General features: G+C 37.2%; 1 protein-coding gene across 7 annotated transcripts in view; it reads left to right on the top strand.

Moving 5' to 3' along the window:
* LOC149849130 (uncharacterized) overlaps positions 1–11,274 on the top strand; it is a 48,190-nt gene extending 36,916 nt beyond the window's left edge. For all 7 annotated transcript variants that reach the window (XM_089998618.1, XM_089998601.1, XM_089998592.1 and 4 more), the window contains 2 exons: positions 10,636–10,788; positions 10,994–11,274. In XM_089998618.1, coding sequence (XP_089854744.1) covers positions 10,636–10,788; positions 10,994–11,125 — 285 coding nt within the window. In that variant the 3' untranslated portion in view covers positions 11,126–11,274. The remainder of the gene's footprint in view (positions 1–10,635; positions 10,789–10,993) is intronic.
* Positions 11,275–20,318: the final 9,044 nt, after the last annotated feature.

The raw sequence follows: 20,318 nt of genomic DNA, 5'->3' as shown, positions 1-20,318 counted from the left end.
GACAATGGCCATTAGAACTTATTCAACAGAGACCAATCATATTCTTATGTTTGTAATGAGGAATCAATATGGAACTTATTCAACAAAATACGTATGAAATCAAGTTAACACATGACCAGCTCCCTCAGTAACAAGATCTTGACTCAAAAGAACATCACAAACCTAACGAAAAACTTTGAAAAAGCAATCTTAAACAAACAATATCAGACGAAACCAAATATCACCAAAAGAATCATCTAGATAGGCATATCTACTTCCAATAAACATTCTGTTTTAACATAGAACAAATATGTCCAAAAATTTTATTTTTGAAATAACGAAGAGAATAAAAAATACATCCATGGAGGAAGATTCATAGATCATCCTCCATATATTTTTGAGAAAACATCCATATAACTACTTTTTCCATGGATTTTCAACAAATTATTGCATGGAAATCAAATCTATATCAATTTCTCACTTGATTCAAGAGAGAAAACCCATACCATGAATAAAAACTTGAAGAAAAACGATAGTGAAAGTTGAAAAACGTGGGTAAATGGTTGGAGATGGCCCAAACTCATGTTCTTCCTCATTTTCCCTCACTTTATCTCTCCTCCTTTTTTTCTTTCTCTTTTTCTCTTTTTGAAGTCTTTTTATAGGCCCTATAGGGGAGGACGCCTCCCTTCTCCAACCCATCAAAAAGGGCTGGAGAGAGAACTCTCATGAAAATAAAACTCTTTTATATGAGTTTTTCGAAAATTTTAAAACTCTTCAAGTTTGACTTTTCAAAATTTGGTTAAAAAAGAACTCTTAGTCTCTCAAATCCTTTTGAACTCTTCCATAGGTGTTTAAAGGCTCTTTTAAGAGTCCTAAACACACCCCAAAATAAATTTTCGGAATTGCATTAATTTAATTAATTAATTATTTAATATTAAATTATAAATAAATTTTCAAAAGTTTCCAAAAATTACCAAATTAATGTGGGAGGCTTCTTAACATAAATAAACCCCAATTTAAAAGTTTTTGATAGATTTAAAGTTAGAAAAATCATTGGGCATGGATTTGGATCCAGATCCGGATCCAAGATCCAAATCCATATTCAAAATCCAAATGGGTTTTAAACTGGATCAAATCTAGATTAATATGGGTATAGGATAGGGTCCAAATCCATATTAATTTGGATCAAATCCCTCAAATCCAGTCCGATCCAAGTCCAGATCCGAACCGACAAACTGCTCAATTTTTGAAAAAAATATGATTTTCGGCCCAATAGTAACCCAAATCGAGAAAAATAAAATAGCGTTGCGCTCAAAATTTCGAGACGCATCCAACGACATATTATACGAATATCAAATTCCGAATTTCACCAAAAAATAACCCGAATTTAAAGGTCAGAAATAAAACTTTTTCTCACGTTTTAAATGGCTCGTTTAGACCTAGGTGATGAGACCTAAGCCCAAACTCAAAAGCATCGATCTAAAATCGAGGTTCAAACAAATTTTCTCCCAGACTTAGCCAAATTTTCATCAAAATTATAAAATGCCTAAGTACCAAAATACACAATATTACATTTCTTCCTATCGTGTGCAATGCCTACACCTCTTAAACTTTCTAATGGGTCCATGTAACGAGCTTTGAGCTAGTGACTCCCAAACTAGATGGCTTTAGGGCACTCGATGTAGAACACCCCTCAGGCTTAATTGCTCGAACTCAAAAGGCTATAGGTATAGACTAGACAAGAAGTTTGACCATCTTAGTTGTCTTATTTGCATGAGCGCAGACACTTCATCTTGTGTCTGAACCCAGTTATTAAGGAACAACTAAGAAAATTAAAACAAACTACATGTGTGCTCTTTTCTTTTCTTTGTATATCCATTGCTCTTTTTTTTCTGTGTATTCATACATGCGATTCAAAACAAACTTTAACATTCATATACATTTTCTTTTCCTTGAAATCTACATAAATAATCACTAGTTTTAGATTGGTTTCAAATTTTTTTTTTGCATGGGGCTAAAAAAAATCCTCTACAATGTCATGTTTTTGCAGAATTCACTAATATAATGCTAAACTTGTCTTCTCAAAGCCTTATATATATATTCGAAAATAGATACATGGACAAAAAAAATTTGGGTGACCCTCCCCCATGCTTGAATGACACTGTCCTTAGTGGCACTCCCCCGTGGTTATATGCAAATTGAATGAATGTACACTAGGGAAAATAAAATAAACACGAGAGAAAGGATAGATACCACTTGATATATGCGATGGAACCCCGCATGCGCTGATTTATGCCTCCTCAAGACACCACCACCACATACACGTAGATGCATGATTTCTTGTCGAATTGGCTCTGTAGTTGCTTCTTGAGAGGCTCCAAGTTGTCATGTATTGTAACTCATAAATACTAACCAAAAAGTGAAAGGTATACATGATTTGTCATTCTTGCTCATAGAACAAAAATAAATAAATAAATATGCATCAAGAACTACTTAGCTTCCAAAAAATTGCATCCTAATCCTAACATAATATATAAGTGCGCGCTACTCTATACATCAACGAGATCAATGACCTCGATGTTTTGGTTCACTGCGACATCTGAAATACAGGGCTTCAACCTCTGCCCATTGACCTTGAATCTCCTTTTCGTTCTAGGATCTAGGATCTAGGATATCAACTGCACCGTGTGGAAATACCTCCTGAACTACAAACGGGTCATCCCATCTTGACTTAAGCTTTCCTGAAAAAAGTTGGAGTCGCGAGTTAAATAGCCAAACTTTCTGTCCAGGCTCAAACTGCTTCCTCAAGATATGTTTGTTATGAAAGTTCTTAATTCGAGCTTTAAAAATTTTAGCACTCTCGTATGCATCATTACACAACTCCTTGAGCTCGCTCAACTGAAGCTTGCGTTCTTTATCGACTTGGGCCATATCAAAATTGAATTTCTTAATAGCCCAATAGGCCCTATGTTTCAACTCAACCGGGAGGTGGCATGGCTTTCCGAATACCAATCGGTAGGGGGACCTGTCAATTGGGGTCTTGAAGGCAGTCATGTACACCCATAACACGTTATCTAAGCGTTGAGACCAATCCTTGCGGTTTGGTCTGACTGTCTTCTCCAAGATCTGCTTGATTTCCCTGTTAGAGACCTCGACCTGGCAACTGATTTGTGGATGGTAGGGTGTAGCAATTCGATGGTGCACTGTGTACTTTCTTAGTAGGGAAGCAACTTGTATATTCTTAAAATACTTACCCCCATCACTAATTACCGCTCTCGGAACTCCGAACCTGCTAAAGATATTGTGCTTAATAAACTTAAGCACTTCTTTATGATCGTTGGTTCGGGTGGCTACAACCTCGACCTATTTGGATACATAATCAACTGCCACCAAAATGTAAACATATCCGAATGATGGTAGAAAAGGACCCATAAAATCAATTCCCTAAACATCAAAAATCTCAACAACCAAGATGGGGAGCAAGGACATCATGTTTCTTTTGGAGATGTTCCCTGTCTACTAGCACCGCAAGCATCGCTTGCAAAACTCATGCGAGTCTCTATACAGTGTAGGCCACCAAAATTCAGATTGGAGGACCTTGGTTGCGGTTTTTTTGACTGGAAAAATGTCCTTCACAGGCTAGGGAGTGGCAAAAGGCCAAGACTGACTCGCTCTCCTCTTTTGGGACACACCTACGAATCATCTAGTCAGCGCATAACTTAACAACTTTGGGTCCTCTCAGAAATAGTACTTCACCTGCACCAAAAACCGATCCTTCTCATTTTTATTTCAATGCATAGGGAACTTTTCGGTCACCAAATAGTTGATAATGTCAGCGAACCAAGAAAGACGCCTAACGTGCAAGATCTGCTTATCCAAGAACGAATCATCTGTCGCTTGATTAGTGGATGACTCTTGTGTCAGTTTGGACAAATGATCTGCTACCAGATTCTCGCATGCACTCTTATCTTAAATCTTGAGATTAAATTCTTGTAATAGCAGAATCCATCAGATGAGCTGCAGTTTCGTGTCCTTTTTTTTACTCATCAGGTACCATAGGATGGCATGATCTGAGTAAACGACTTTAGAGCCCAATAAATATGATCAAAACTTTTCCAACGCAAACACCACAACTAGCAGTTCCTTCTCTATAGTAGTATAATTCATCTGGGCATCAAAGAGGGTTCTTATGGCATAGTAAATAGCGTACGACTTTTGATCAACCTTTTGTCCTAAAATGGCTCCTACCGCGTAGTCTGACGCGTCACACATGATCTCGAAGGATAATAACCAGTCAAGAGATCTCAAAATGGGTGTTGTGGTCAAGGCTTCCTTAAGAGTAAGAAATGCCTTCATACAGGCATCGTCGAATTTGAAAGGCTGATCCTTTGCTAGCAAGTTACAGAGGTTGTGAAATCTTGCTAAAATCCTTTATAAACTGCTTGTAAAAGCCCTCATGCCTGAGAAACGATCTAACCTATCGCATGGAGGTCGGCGGAGAAAGTTTGACAATGGACTCCACTTTTGTTTTGTTGACCTCAATCCTCTTCTTAGACATTGTGTCCCAAAACAATCCCTTGCTTAACTATGAAATGACTCTTTTTCCAGCTAAGCACAAGATTAGTCTCCATGCATCATTTGAGCAATCTAGACAACTTTTGGAGAAAATCATCAAAAGACGAGCCATACATTGAGAAGTCGTCCATAAAAATCTCTAGGATGTCGTCCACCATCCTTAAAAAGATAACATCATGCACCTCTGAAAAGCTGTTAGGGCATTACAGAGCCCGAACGTCATACGCCTGAAAGCAAAGGTGCCATGTGGACAAGTGAACGTGGTTTCTCCTGGTCCTCAGGTGAACGACCACTTGATTGTATCCTGAATATGCATCAAGGAAACAAAAATATCTCTGTCATGCGAGTCGTTCTAAAATCTGATCGATGAATGACAATGGGAAGTGGTTATTTCGCGTTGCATTGTTTAATTTTCGGTAATCAATACACACTCACTGATCTGTAGTAATTTTCATGGGGACACTCTTTCCTTTGTCATTAATGGTCACAGTGAGCCCAGATTTCTTAGGAACGACCTGAGTTGGACTCACCCACTGACTGTTGGAGATAGGATATATGATCTCAACGTTTAACCACTTAATTACTTCTTTCTTCACCACCTCCTTCATGTGGGGGTTTAACCTTCTTTGCAACTTCCTAGAGGGTTTAGCACCCTCTTCCATGATGATCCGATGCATGCAAAAGGAGGGATCTATCCCCTTTAGATTAGTCACAGACCATCCTATTGCCTCTTTGTGCTCTTGCAAGACCTACAAAAGTTGTCATTCTTGAGTGCTTGTCAGGTTTATCACAATAATAATAGGCAAAGTATGCTCTTTTCTTAAAAAAACATACTTGAGAGAAGCTGGTAAAGGCTTCAACTCAAGCTCAGGTGGATTCTCAATTGAAGGTTTGGCAGGTTGCTCTCCCAAATTCGGGAGAAGCTTGAAGTGCCAAGTCCAATTCAACTCACTTGAAAGTCTATCAATCAATCCCAAGCTATCCTCCTTGAGTGATTCATCCTCTTCCTGAAGTGGACCACTCAACGTCCAAAGAGGCTCTGCTTCTATCAGATCTTGAACCAAATCGATCTGGAAGCAAGCATTCTCGCCAGTAGGGCCCATGGCAACATTGAAAATATTCAGCCTCATATTCCTGTTGCCAAATGACACGTCCATAGCTCTCGTGCGGCAATTAATGCACGCTTTGACAGTAGCCAAAAAGGGTCGTCCCAAGATGATGTGTGTCTGCCTAATATGGGCAACTCACTCCATGTCCAGAATAATGAAGTCGACAAGGAAATAAAAATCTTCTACTTTGACCAACACGTCTTCAAGAATTCCTCGCGGAACCTTGATTAATCTATCTACTAACTGCAGGGTCATGGGTGTGGGTTTCATATCCTTTAACCTGAATGCATCATAAAAGAAACCCGGCAAGATGTTTACACTTGTCTCAAGGTCGAGCAAAGCACGCTCAACAGTAATATCTTCGATGACGCATGAGATAATAGGAGCCCCTGGGTCCGTGAGCTTGGGTGGAGTTTGGTGTTGCAACACCGTACTTACTTGCTCAGTTAAGTAAACATTTTTGGGTATATTGCACTACAACTTCATCTTTTGTGTGCAAAGTTCTTTCAAGAACTTCGCATATGCAGGGACCTGCTGAATGACATCCAACAAGGGGAGGTTTATTTGTATGTGCTTGAATATCTCAAGCATCTCTTGCATTTTCACCCCTTGCCAAAGGATTTTAGCTTCTCAAGTGCTTCAAGAAAGGGGGCCTGGGGTATATACGATCTGGAAGGCTCAGGTTGTGAAGTCCTCCCACTTTCCTAGGGTGAAGCTAAGGAGACCGATTGATTACTCTTTTGTCCTTGAAACTCTTCAATAGACTTAGCCTGTCCTTGATGTGAGTCAGTCATATGCAAACCATGGATAGGTTCTTTTTTCCTGAGATTGACCATAGGTTGGCTAGGTAGCATACCCTCGCTATACCTGCTTAATGCCTCGGCTAGCTGTCCCATCTGAGTCTTTAGTTTTGCTATCAACTCTGTGTGGGAGTTCAAATTTGCCTTTATGTCTGCAAAAGCCTGAAGCATTTTCTGTTCAAAGGTTTGGCTTGATGTAGACTCTTGAGAAGGAGGCTGGCTAAACATAGGCTGAGCCTAAGGGAAATTGGGTCTCTAGTAGCGTGATTGATAGCTACCTGGCCTAACTTAGGTCTGAGAAGGGGCATAGGGTTGTTGTTGTAGATTTCCCCATGAGAAGTTTGGGTGGTTTCGACAACTAGGGTTATAAGTGTTGGAAAATGGGTTATTCGCGGGCTTGGCGAAACCTTGCGCCACCTGAACTTGTTCTTGCACAAATTCAGGTTACTGTGACTCAGAAGGATAATCTATAACATGGTGTGTTGGGCAAGCACACAATGTGCACATCTGCGTAACTGGGGTGGGATTTGATAACAACTGATCCAATTTCTGGGTCAGAAGGTCAACCTTGTTTTGTAACTCAAGGTTTGTCCCCAGTTCGCACATACTTGCTTTTTTCACTACAACAGCGGTAGGTGTTGCCCTTTTTGCTCTTGAGGCCGAAGCATGATACATAGAATTCTCACTCAGGGTCTCGAATAAGGCCCATGTTTCGTTTTCATTCTTGAGCATAAATGTACTCTCACAGGCTGCATCAACCATTTGCTTTTTTTTTTGTCAGTCCGTCGTAGAAGAATTGCACCAGTTGCCATTTAGGTACATGGTGATGGAGGCACTTCCGGAGAAGATCTTTCATCCTCTCTCATGTCTCATGGGATTGTTCTCACTAGTGATAGCCTTACGGAATTGGTTCGTCTTACCAATTAAGAGATTTTTTCAAAAATTCTTTTTGCATCCTATCCCAAGTAGTAATTTGAACCATATCCAAAGACTTTGTCTTTATCTTTGAGGGAGAACGGGAACAAGGTTAACTTAAGTACGTTATATCCAAAATTGTTGATCCTAACATTAGAACCAGAGTTACCAGTCGAGGAAGCGGGAGCGGGAAGCGATACGGGAAGCGGGAGCGGGAAGCGAGGCACTTTAAAAAATTTAGGAAGCGGGGAAGCGTGGGACCACTTAGAAGAAAATTCCGAACCGTCTCGGAAACGACCTAGGAAGCGAACCGGAAGCGACCTAGGAAGCGAAAAAAAATGAAAAAAATGGGGAAGCGAGGGGGAAGCGTGGGGGAAGCGTGGGGGAAGCGTGGGGGAAACGTGGGGGAAGCGCGCTTCCCATTTATGGGAAGCGCGTTTCCCATAAAAGGGGGACGCGCTTCCCATAAAAGGGAAGCGCGCTTCCCAAAAAAGGGGGACGCTTCCCCTCACGCTTCGGAAGCGCGACGTTTCGCGCTTCCGAAGCGCGCTTCGGGGAAGCGCGCTTCCCCTTTTGCCTAGGCGCTTCCGGTAACTCTGATTAGAACACACCTCTAGAAACTCATCAAGATAACAATAAGGGTCCTCGTTACTAAGGCCATAGAAGAATGATAACATTTGGATGACACTAGCCTTAATTTCATATTGGGGGGCTTCTACATTTGGCCTCGCTATGTAGGAAACATGATTGTACTCCATAGGAATGAATTACTCCCTCAAAGGACGGATTGGGGCAAGATCTTCCGTCATGGGTCTGGTTTTAGGAGATCTCCTAAGGATTAATTCAGGGTTCTCGATAGGATCTACAAGTTCAGGGCCTGAAGAACGTCGCCCTTCATACACCGTTGAGTTGAGACCCGGTGCACTGCCCGTCCTAGGAGCTTTTTATGTAAACTACCATGCAATCGTAATCAAGCCACACCATGAAGCAAACAAGAAAATACTAAAAATAAACAACCACCACCCAAATGCAAGTATAGAGCTTGAAAGCAAAATAGATGCTCGATTACCTAAGATGGTACTCTAGTAGGTAGGCCGTGAAGAAAAATTAAGCTGGCTCTATGGTTTGCACTCAACGTGGTTCTAACGGTCCTATATATCAACATAAATTAAATTAGGCAATCTTAAAAAAATGCGAAAGCAAACTAGTAGTCCTAAATATACGTGAAACAAAGGCAATAAAGTGAGTACTTAATCTTAAATCGCCATTCCCCGACAACGACACCAAAACTTTGATGCATCTTTTCTTAAAAGTATTTTTTAAAAGAGATTTTTCAATAAAAATAGTCAGTATAAACTGTGCATCGAATTCTAAACGATCGGTTGTGAAGTTCGAGTCGAACTCAGGGAACGGGTTTAACACCTCGTACTTCAAACAAAACAATTTTTATTGCCTTAAAAAAAAGTAAACAAAGCACACTAAACCTATTACAAAGGTCCGAGTAGAAATAAAATTATTACAACCCAAATTAAATAAATGGCCTAAGGCCCTAAAAATAAAAAATAAAGAAAATAAAAAATTACAGGTTTTCGTTTGCTCGCAATCTAGCTCCGGTTATCCGTGCGTGTACGGCCCTGATATGCTTATCGTTGTCGCGTTCCAATAGAAATCAAGAAGCTCATGCCCACCTGCAAAACTCAAAACCACACAAGAACAAAGCAACTAAACTATCTATTCTAGTTACGGTTAGTTGCAATAAACTAAAAAGCGAATTGAATCTAAATAATAAAAAGAAATCTATATATATCTAAATCTAAGGAAAGGAAAAGTCTAAACTAAAAAGTTTACTTAGCACACGGTTTGCCCGATCACGATTCCCAAACTCAATATGCAGCAAAACCGTGAGCTACTATATTAATCTAATACAAAAAAAAATTTAATAACTACTAACTTATCACTAAACTAACAAAACTGAATAATAACAAAAACTGAAGCACACAATCCGGTTCAGCCGTGCCCTGCTATAAGAATGTTCTGCAGATCAGTCGGCAGATCGTGATAAGCGATCTGTTGACAATCAGGCTGCCAGTCAGGCCAGGCTGACTGTGCAGTTGGCTGGGTCGGGCTGGCTAATCTGGGCTAGCAGACCAGGGTCGGCCTGATCAGTCAACTGATCAGGCTGGACTGATTACAAATCTAATCGCAGATCTGCTGATGATGGCAGATCAGGTCTGCCGATGATGGCAGATTTGATATAAAAAAATCAGCCCTTAATTTTTTTTCTGTTTAACAAAATCAGAAAACTACACTACAATGCTGAAATGACTAATAAAAACAAATTAATGTATATGCAACAACTACGAAAATAAAAACTAAGCTATATGCATTTAGAAATTCAGAAAAGCTAATCTATATGCAGAAATATAAAGAAAAGGAGGAGAAGAGGCGAACCCAAGGTGAGCCTGGGGAGAGAAATAATGATCTTCCCTCTTCTATAAACGTGTCATGCACCTCCTATCCATGAGCGGAGAAAGAAGAAGAAAGGAGAGAGAGAGAGAGGCCATGAATTCCAATGAGGGAAGATGCCCCCATCTCTAAAAAAAAAAACTATTTATAATAAAGGGTTAGGGTTAAGAGGGGGGTTTTATTAGAAATTTTCTAAAAAATATTCTAATTTCAAAGATTTTCAAAGAGCCTCACTTTAAAATTTTATTTTTAAAAACATGTTAAACAAAAAAATTAAAATATTCTAAAACACAAGTGGGTCAATTTGGAGTTTTAACATTTTACCCGATCCATTCACCAAATTGTTTATTTTTCACTCTAATTTCGATGAAATGCGACACAAAGCTCTCCTGCAGGACAATGCATCAAAATAAACTAAACACGGGCTTTTAACATTGATTATGCGCAATATCATGCATAAAAAATATATAAAAACATGAATAAAATATGCATGATCATGCACCTCACCTGAGTCGCGCCTCAAGGTGTATGAGGTGCACGCCTCACACATGGTTGTACCTTAGGCTTTCACCTCAAGGCTAAAAGCCCCTCACCTTGAGGCAAGGTGCCCTTTCTTTTTTTGCCTTGAGGCACACTTTTCACAACTATGGGGAAGACCATATCCAACTAATGTCTCTTAGTCTAAGTTTAGTTTTCAACCCACTCAGTGCTCTCTCTCTCTCTCTCTCTCTCTCTCTCGTCTTGGAAGAGGACTACTATACTTACAGAAGGGCATGTTATCTGTTAATCAGGAATTGTTAGCTCTGGAGGAAAGGATGGGCAGTGTCAGTACAACACTTTCAGAAGAAGCACTATCTAAATGTCTTCAGAGCTTGTATTCATGGGATCCTACAGTCTCTGTAACCAAAAGTTGTGGAGAAGATGTGAAATGCAGCATTTGTCAGGTACAAAAGTATACTAAGTCACTCTGACTTCTTAGCGTGTTTCCTCTTGATCCATGTTATTTTCTCTGGTGCTAAGTCATCGGTACACCACTTTACCTGTTCGTATTGAGGGAGAAATTCGACTTACAAATGCATGCAGCGAGCATGATACTCTGAACTTTAGAAAATTTATGGAGTGAGAGTTGATGAAACCTTTTGGTTGCAGGAAGAGTATGTTATTGGAGATGAAATAGGCCACTTGCAGTGTGATCATCGTTACCATGTATCCTGTATCCATGTTTGGCTGCGGTTGAAGAACAGGTGTCCAATCTGCAAAACTCCTGCTGTACAGGAGTAATTCTCTGTTTCTCTCTCTCTCTCTCTCTCTCTCTGTGTATATAGATATTTTCACATGCTCCATGATTAATAAACGTCCTTGTATTCAGAACTCACAATTGTGCCTCCAAATGGGGTCTTTTGAAAGCAAAGACATGGAAAAATTTGTTCTCTTTTTTGGTTGATGTGTGAAATGCGTATTACTGGACTTTGTGCTGTCCGGCACCCTGTCTACTGCATCTGGGAAATGGATGATGGGAACTGAAGTGCCAACCACTAACGATTGGAAGAAAATGAATGGTTTGAGGTAACAATCAGAATACATCACTGTGCCATTGCGTGTAAGTGGTATTCTATGTCACAGGGATTCGGCTAGCAGGGTGCCGCACCCGCGTTGACGCGACTCGACGCCGGTGCAGTCAACCCGACCCTGAGTGTGTTGACCGCATCTAGGGTCATTTTTGTCTATTTTTTTAGATTTTTAATTTTTTTTTTGCCCTATGAAATGGGCTGCGGAATTTATAAAAAAATTCTTTGAGGGGGGGGGCGCCCCCCGACCCCCGCTCGCTGACCGCGCCGGGGGGAGCCCCCTGACCCTCCTTCCTGCAAGGGCAAAAACAATAAATCAGGCTCCACAACTCATCACTTTCATCTTTGGGGACAACCATATAAGATAAAAAAATGGTAAAAAGCAAGTTGGGCACACATTCAGATATACATCTAAAAAAATCTAAAAAAAATCAATGCCTCTGCAAACATAAAACAAAAGGCTTCTCATTGAAGTTTAAAAATGACTTGGTGGTTCCATGCATTAATGGACACCAGTAGCTATTTTTGCAATTTTGTGTAAAAATAAGTTGCACACTTATTAGCTGTGCATTCAAAATGCACAATTATTAATATGTTTTCCTAATAAAAATGTCCATAATTGTGACAATTAATACACCTAATCACCATATCAATTTTTAAATTTGTTAGGGGCATAAAATTGTGGTGAACGTGTTAACATGCATAAATGTCATGGACCTTAACAGCTACCATACATTCATACATATACACTATATATATTACATTTTTGCCCCTGCCGCACCCCCGCACCCATGGATGACGAGAGATGGACAGGTAATGGTGGTGCTACTCTCATTTTTTTCTGGGGAGCACCTGATGATGCAAGATGATCTTGTAATTGCTGAAATCGATGTTGATGGTGGTCCAGAGCATTGATGGTGAAAGCCATGGAGGTATTGTCTGTTTAGGTTGGCCAGGGTTTGCCATGGTGATCCTAGAAAGCGTTTTGGCTGAGTAGTTAGGATTGATGTTGGATCATGTGAATTTGTGTTCAGATCAATTTCTCAATTTCTGTGGGGAGACTTTACGTGCTCAATTCATCAAATCACCTTGTGTTGATGAGGATTATACTCCTGGGAATGTGTTTTGGGTGTTATCCATGTAGAGGACTATGCTCTGTTAAGGATATGATCATCAACTTCTATTTCAAAACTACAGAAGATTATACCCAATGACGAACATGAGGAGTTTTAAACTACGTTGGACTTTTACGGTTATCTTAAGAGGTTCGTTCTCCAAGTCATCGACCACTATGCATGGTGGTGCACAAGGCAAATTAGCCTTAGGGTGACAAATTCTACAGGAGCGGTTAGCGCCACTCTTGGAGATTTGCGGTCTTCAGTTTTATGGACCTCTATTGTTAACCTTGATGGTGGATTCTGGATACCAAAAGTGTGGTTTATGAAAGTCCCCTTGTCCAAAGACATGAAAGAGGGGCTTTGTCTCCATCTTCCGCCAATTCTTCATCTCCATTTGCTAAATGGCATTTACATGAAAAATTAAATGCAGAATATCAACTGAATGAACCAGCAGCTTGCACGCATCTGTTTAGAGAATGATGGGAGTTTCTTCCCAGCTTGATGGTTCAGGTTCCTGCATAAAATTCTTTCAAGTTGGTATCAATTACGGGTGTCAATGAATCGGATTGATATCTGACTGAATTTGATTATGTTTAGTTGCATTTGGTAAGACAAATCTGATTATAATATGATGCGGATGTGTTTTTTGATTTTTTGGGACAATCTGACAAATATCTGAATTTGATGGATATCATAATCTGTTTACATGTAAAAAAGCGGAACTGATGAGCCTTTTACAATTAAAATGGAGACATTCAATTTGGCACTTGAAGAACAGTGACAAAAATGAAATTAAGCAGAATTAGATACTAATAAGACCACAGAAAGTTTGTATTCCTTTAAACTCCATATTCTTTCACAAAAAAAGTTCCTACTTGTCTTGAGTAGGAAGGTTAGGTATACTAAAATTGCTTCTGAAAACAGAGTGCAGGCAAACTATGGTTTGTGCAAAACATGAGGTGCTAGGCAGCATAAATAGCATCCCCCCATTTATTAGGTTGCTATTGTAATGCAGCTGAACTTAAAGTTGCCTCCTTGTCATGCCAGAGGGATTTGCACTTGCAGCATTATGGGAAGGAACTGGATTATTTTTTTTTTTGAAAAATGATGGTACTGTACGGCAAATATGATGAGTTTTCTCAATTGATTTAAAATTTTTGAAATCGGCCTGCCGTTCAAAACCACAAATTGAAAACCTTTTAGAACCTTTTTACCCTTCACACAAGCAAATCACACGAAGATCGCGTGATATATCATTCCGTCCATCGGCAAAGGTAAAACCTCACTTAAATGTATATTTGCACATATTTTTTTGTGGTCCAAAAGAAGCACACAAATTATGTTATTTATATGGTCTTCTATGTTAATCATAAAATTATAAATGCCTTAGTAAAATCACATATTTTATATCAAAGTCGTGGGATAGCGTATGAACCTTCTTTCTCCTTTCTTTAACCGTCACTTAAATGTATGTTCACATCGATTTTTTTTTGCGGTATTCATGAAGCACACAAATATAACTTATGCAAACCTCTTTATGATTGTAACTTCATAAATATATTAGTAAAATTATATATTTTATAAGAAGATCACATATCTAATTATACGAAGAAAAAAAATATGATACTAATAATAGAGTAAAATCACATATTTTATAAGATCACATATTTTCTTATTATTTGTTGTAGAATTCTTAAAAATCACAACTCTTGGTTATTGTTTATAACAATTAATTACAGTGTTCTTTAAAATTGCAAATCCATTATTTTATGTTATAATTCAAGAGACATTTAATCAAGAATGACAAAACTCATAATTTACTAAGAACAATGAAACTCATAATTTACATCCTTAGGTTTGATAATTCACAAAGTTTGATAAATTTAAACTCATTAAATATGAAAAATTTAATCAACTATAAGTTTTAACCCAGTTAAACATGAAATATTTAAAAAACAAATTTAAACTCATAATTTACATGCTTAACGTTTGACAATTAATAAATTATAATAGTAATCAACATATAGTCCTCAGAATTGCCCATAGTTCTATAGTATCTGTCTTTACAACATTCGTCTCTCCAGCCTTTGCTTTTTTTGTCTTCGTTGTTTTTTGTTGCGGTCTTTTTTTTTTATTTTTTGTCTCCTTGTCGGCAACCTTACTCATTTTTTTTATAGAATGAGATCATACGATTCTTGTAGTTTGTGACATCCTTATAAAAAAATGATTATTAGCAAACAACTAATATAACAAACAATGACATAAATATGTACCTGAGTGAAGGTCAATTCCTTATTTCTGTCCAAGATTGCATATACAAAAGGATAAATATACCACAATTATACCGGTAACAATCATATTCTAAGTCAACATGTATAGAATATTAATTGAATTAACAAACATATAAGCAAAGTAATTACTCATTTTCTTGCTGAGAAATATCATTCATAAGTGAGACCATCCACGCTGTAAAAAATTTAGTTTGCAACAAAACATTAAACCTACCGAGTATGAGAAAGCAATAAGATCATGTTTAAATAAGTAATCTTAATTTACTATGTTGCAGACATTGTTATGTGAACAAGTTGTGCTACGAATTGAATTGTACAACTTGAGCTCCTTCACCTTCAGGTCAATTTCTTAAAGAACCCAGTGCTTGTTGCCACAATTGATAGAAAATAAGATATGCAACATAAATCAAACATAAGGTCGCTTTGGGAACCCCAAATTTATATTTATTATGTACATAACATTGTCCAATGGATATCATGTCAGCTTCAAACCAAACATAAGACATGTTGTCAATATCCAAGCATTCAACAACCTCCTTTTACTGCTCTTTAGTTGTGAGCACTTGTTGTGATCAATCAATGTTTACAAGTTAGTTTTTATTAGTCAGAAGTAAAACAATAGAAACATTGGTTTTCAGACTCACAAAAAAATAAGGGGTAAGGTAAAGGGTCCTTGACAGATTATGTCATTTTTCCATGTCTCAATTGTAAACTTTTTTGAGACTTTCTATAAATCTTGTTAAATGCTACATATGTGGTACATTCATGTTAGATTCATTTGAGTATACATACAAACATAACAAAAGTAACAAACGTACAAACCTAACACTTACGTCACTTCTTATCAAAGTATCTTCATAAAATTCATACTCTTTCGGCTCATTTTCTCCCTCATGCACAATTTGACTTTTCTAACCAACATGTTCTCATAAACAATTAAAATTGAATATAAACACATATATGTCAGAACCACTACTTAAAATTGAATATAAACACATAAATATGACTCAAGACATTTACAAGTACATCGAACACCATAATTGCTTCCTTGCTTGGGGTTGAGGATAGAGATTTCAATTGCTTTCTGCTGTAATATTTTTGGTATAGTTTATAAGTATTTATCGTGAACTACCTGAGATATACATAGAAGACATAAGACATTGGAATAATTTATTAAAAAAGATTACATAAATACAAAGAAAATTTCATTAAACAACTCCTAACGAATATAAATTTTACAAACAATTAGTACTCAAACATACTGTTATTTGTGCTTTCACTTGTTGTGGCCAACCTCACCACAGTGATTGTACTTGTATGACACAACATCCTCATGTTATGTTCTCAGTCTCTTCTTCTTAGGGCACCCCAGTTTAGGACTTTTGGTGGTAAGACGAGAATAAAGTTCAGAAGAGCGATGTGTGAGACATTATCCGTTATTAGCTTGAATGGATAAGTATTATATGCAACAAATGCAACCAAAAATATCTCACCATAATGATCAATACCACGGGCCGACAATAATATACCCATGTACTTTTCTGTGTAATCAACCATAAAAAGTGGAGGGAATCCTTTAAAAAAACCATTAATGCATGCGTGAAAGGATACAAACATGTATGTAAATCCTTGTCGCCTATTGGTCTCAATGTATGTTGTTAATCCTCGATTACTCGTTATCAAATGATGGCAATAGGCGAGAAGCATCCTGAAGGACTTTTCAAATGAACCATATAGTGTCACCTCTGGTCAATTCTCTTTCATGCCATTCTTGTTTGTACATAACCTCTACACCTTGCTTGCAACTAATGTCATTCATGATTTCTCTTTGAGTCATTTTCAGGTTATCAAGCAAGCGTCTATGAATAATACCTGAAATTCACTTGGAAGAAATTTTTTTCACTACTAGGTTGCCCAATGATCCATCACATGTATGCTCGCTTTGATACTTCTTCACTTGAAAGAGCGTTGTTCTCTGAACCTTTGTGCAAGGGATCCTTCAGGTGCAATCAACCATAGTTTGCGGGTTCTTTCTCGTGCATACCATAATGACTCTGTTATTGTGGTTCTTCGTGAATTTTGCTTTATAATTATTCTTAATCACATGATCTTTCAAAAATTTACGACAATGCTGAAAATCATTAAACCTTTTAGCGATAACAACTTTTCAATCATTTGACTTTGTTTGGGACATTAACATTGTTCACTGTTTGGGATGTTCCAAGTGCTTCTTGTTGCACTATGTGAACCACTACATAAACATCACTACTAAATAACATTGATTTTACATCATCATTGTCAAAAAATTAACCACATTTGTTTGTCACTTGTCTTTGGAGAATATGTATACTTGAGGCTCAACTGACTAACTCTTCACTATATCCAGTTTTATGAGACAACATAGCCATGAATTCCTTAAAGCTAATATTTTTTGAAACCACTAAAGATTTTTAGTTACTATCATTAGCAAGACGATAGTTTAGTTTAACAAATACTGATGCCATAATTAACTACCTATGAAGAAAACAAATATGCATTACACCAACATAGTCAACCCAAAATTACATAAAGGACAAACAAACACACATAAATCATTTACATCATGGTAAACCCTAAACAATAAATCACGTGAAAATATTAAATAAAACAAAAGCACAGGACAAGCAAACAATCACACACAAATACGCATGGACATAGATGATGCTCATTTCTACAAAAAAAATTAGAATGAAAATAAAACAATATGCATAATATAAAACTCACTTTTTGACCTAACTGGGGAAGATGATGAAAAAGATATTGCAACTTCATCGAAATGCAATGATGAAGTGCCACCGATGAATCATCGAAAACAGTTACTAAAAAAGTTGTCAAATTTTTATGAAAGATTAAGCAAGTTGGGGATCACAAAGAAACCCTTAAAATATGAAAATAATCATAGGGTGCAGACAATCATTTTTTATACCATGAAAAAACTGCAAACACGAAAGAACATCTGTAATGTCCCTAAAAAATCTAACCTTTTAAAAACTTTCACAAACCCTAAATTTTTAGAAGAAATTTACAACTTTTTATTTATATAAACAATTCACTTGGTTCCCAAAAGTAATATGCCAACAAGTTCATCTATGACGACATTTCAACCGTTCCAAATACTAGACGACCCACCTGAGCGTAAGCGCGAGTATATATTAACCTCCTAATATCAGATCCAGTATGAAATCATCCATAAACACAACTTGATTGAGACTATTACTCTAAGGGCTTCTCCCATGTGAAAAAGAAGACGCGGAAGACAAAATGTATCGAGGTTGAAGATAATTGAGGAGTTACATAAAAATTTAAAGTTCTGAACCATATGCAAGAACATAACAAAAATGAAATGACAAAATTTAAAATATTCTCATTCCAAAAAGATTACACATCTTTAAATGTAAGGATTTTGACAAAAAGTAAAATTTACACAAGTTTTTAACTCTCAAAACTTTTGTCTAATCCCTCCAGAAATCGTACTAGGTAAGAGCGGAGCCTTCAACCACGCAACAACCCGCGCTTTGCTTCAATCTTCCATGAGGTTATCTGTAAATATTGTAGGGCATTAACGATATGCCCGTAGGAAACCAAAACTAAACTTGAAGAATGCAATTCAAGTTGAAATGATGAAATCAAGTGTAATTATCATCATTTTAGAAATGAGAGTCAAGAGGATCCACAACATAGTAAGAATATGACATTCATTAACATAAACCATCATTCATGTCATAGCATTCATAATTACATCATTTGTGTGCATAAGAACTCAAATTCATTCATATTTTAATTTATGGCATTCCATTTCACATTCATTCATATACATGATAATCATTTGCATAAATGAATGAAACTAGCAGTTTGTAGCATACTTTAAAGTGAAGCAAAAATACAAGCTATCATGTAATGCTATCATTCACTTTTTTTATGCTAAAAAAAATAAGATCATGTCCAACTTATGACTAAGGCATACATTATTTCAAATACATATTCACATGTCATTTATCACAATATTTATGAACTTGCAACTCAAATATCATAATGGAACAGGTCCTATCTTGACCCTTCCCGTGTGCCTCGCACACACAAGCACCTCACGTGCATCAATCAAGCCTTTGACTTGTAACAATAGGTCAAATCATATGACCAAGCATAAACATGTCTTTCCATTGACATGTAACAAAATTCATATGCAATAATCATGTAAACTTAAAAATATAGACATATTCACAATATATGAGAATGCATATGAAAACAGTTATCCTAAAAATCTAATTAATTGTTTCTCTTGTTATGCAAACTCATCTGGTACAAAAAAGGGTATAGATATCTAGAAACAACTATAGGAGTATTCATTATTCTATATATTTTTTAACACCCTCCTATGACTTAATTGGGTCTTTTCCGAGCGATTCAACCCTGCAACGCAGTGGTTGGGAGAACAAACCTATGGTCTCAGGTCTTGGCCTACGCCAAACCAAAATCGTCGGCGAAAAATCAGATATGCATCCCTAACTCTGCAGAGGTATGGTGCTACCACCTAGGACTCATAGGTAGACCTGTCCCCTAACCTCCGTGGGACGGGGACAAGAGGCGCCTTCAGCCCTCGAAACATATGTCCCACGAAGCTTGTACCACCCTTCCCTCTTACAGGACACAAGATCAAAATGAATCCAGTCATCTCAGAGAGCCCAGCCTTGCCAGCGCCTCAAAATGGACCCATGGTTTGGAGTTAACTTTATTCATAAGTCATAGGTCAGAGTCAAGCATTATATTCTCACAAGATAACTCTTTCATACCCTCATGTATGAATTCAAAAGTCTATGCCACTTGCATAACTTAAACTTACACGCTCTCATGCATGATATCAAAGTATATGCCACTTACATAATTCAAATCCACATACTCATGCATGATATCAAAGTATATGCCACTTGCATAATTCAAATTCACATACTCATGCATGATATCAAAATCTATGTCACTTGTATAATTCAAATTCACATACTCATGCATGATATAAAAAATTTATGCCACTTGCATAATTCGAATTCATATATTCATGCATGATATCAAAGTATATGTCACTTGCATAATTCAAATTTACATACTCATGCATGATTCAATTTTTAGCATGATTGCATGCATGGTTTAATCTCAATCATGCTTAATATAAAATGAAATTACATAAATTATTTTGCATACATTGACAATTCAATATTTTCGTGTGTAACACCATCACATCATATTTATACACATCACATCATATTTATACACATCACAAGCATATTTAGAAAGATGAATTCATATTCACAAACACATTACATTCATTTTAAGCATGTTTTCATGATACAATTTCACACGGAATGCATAATCAAATAAAAAATAACTTCATGCAGGCATGAATAGTCATGTCGAACATTGCAATACATTCAATCATTCATATCACAATAATGTCAAACATGTA

This window comes from Nuphar pumila, chromosome 1, assembly GCF_984573655.1.
Source record: "Nuphar pumila chromosome 1, dmNupPumi1.hap1.1, whole genome shotgun sequence".
Taxonomy (NCBI): Eukaryota; Viridiplantae; Streptophyta; class Magnoliopsida; order Nymphaeales; family Nymphaeaceae; genus Nuphar; species Nuphar pumila.
The sequence above is the reverse complement of the archived record's forward strand: the minus strand, read 5'-3'. Positions and strand labels throughout refer to the sequence as shown.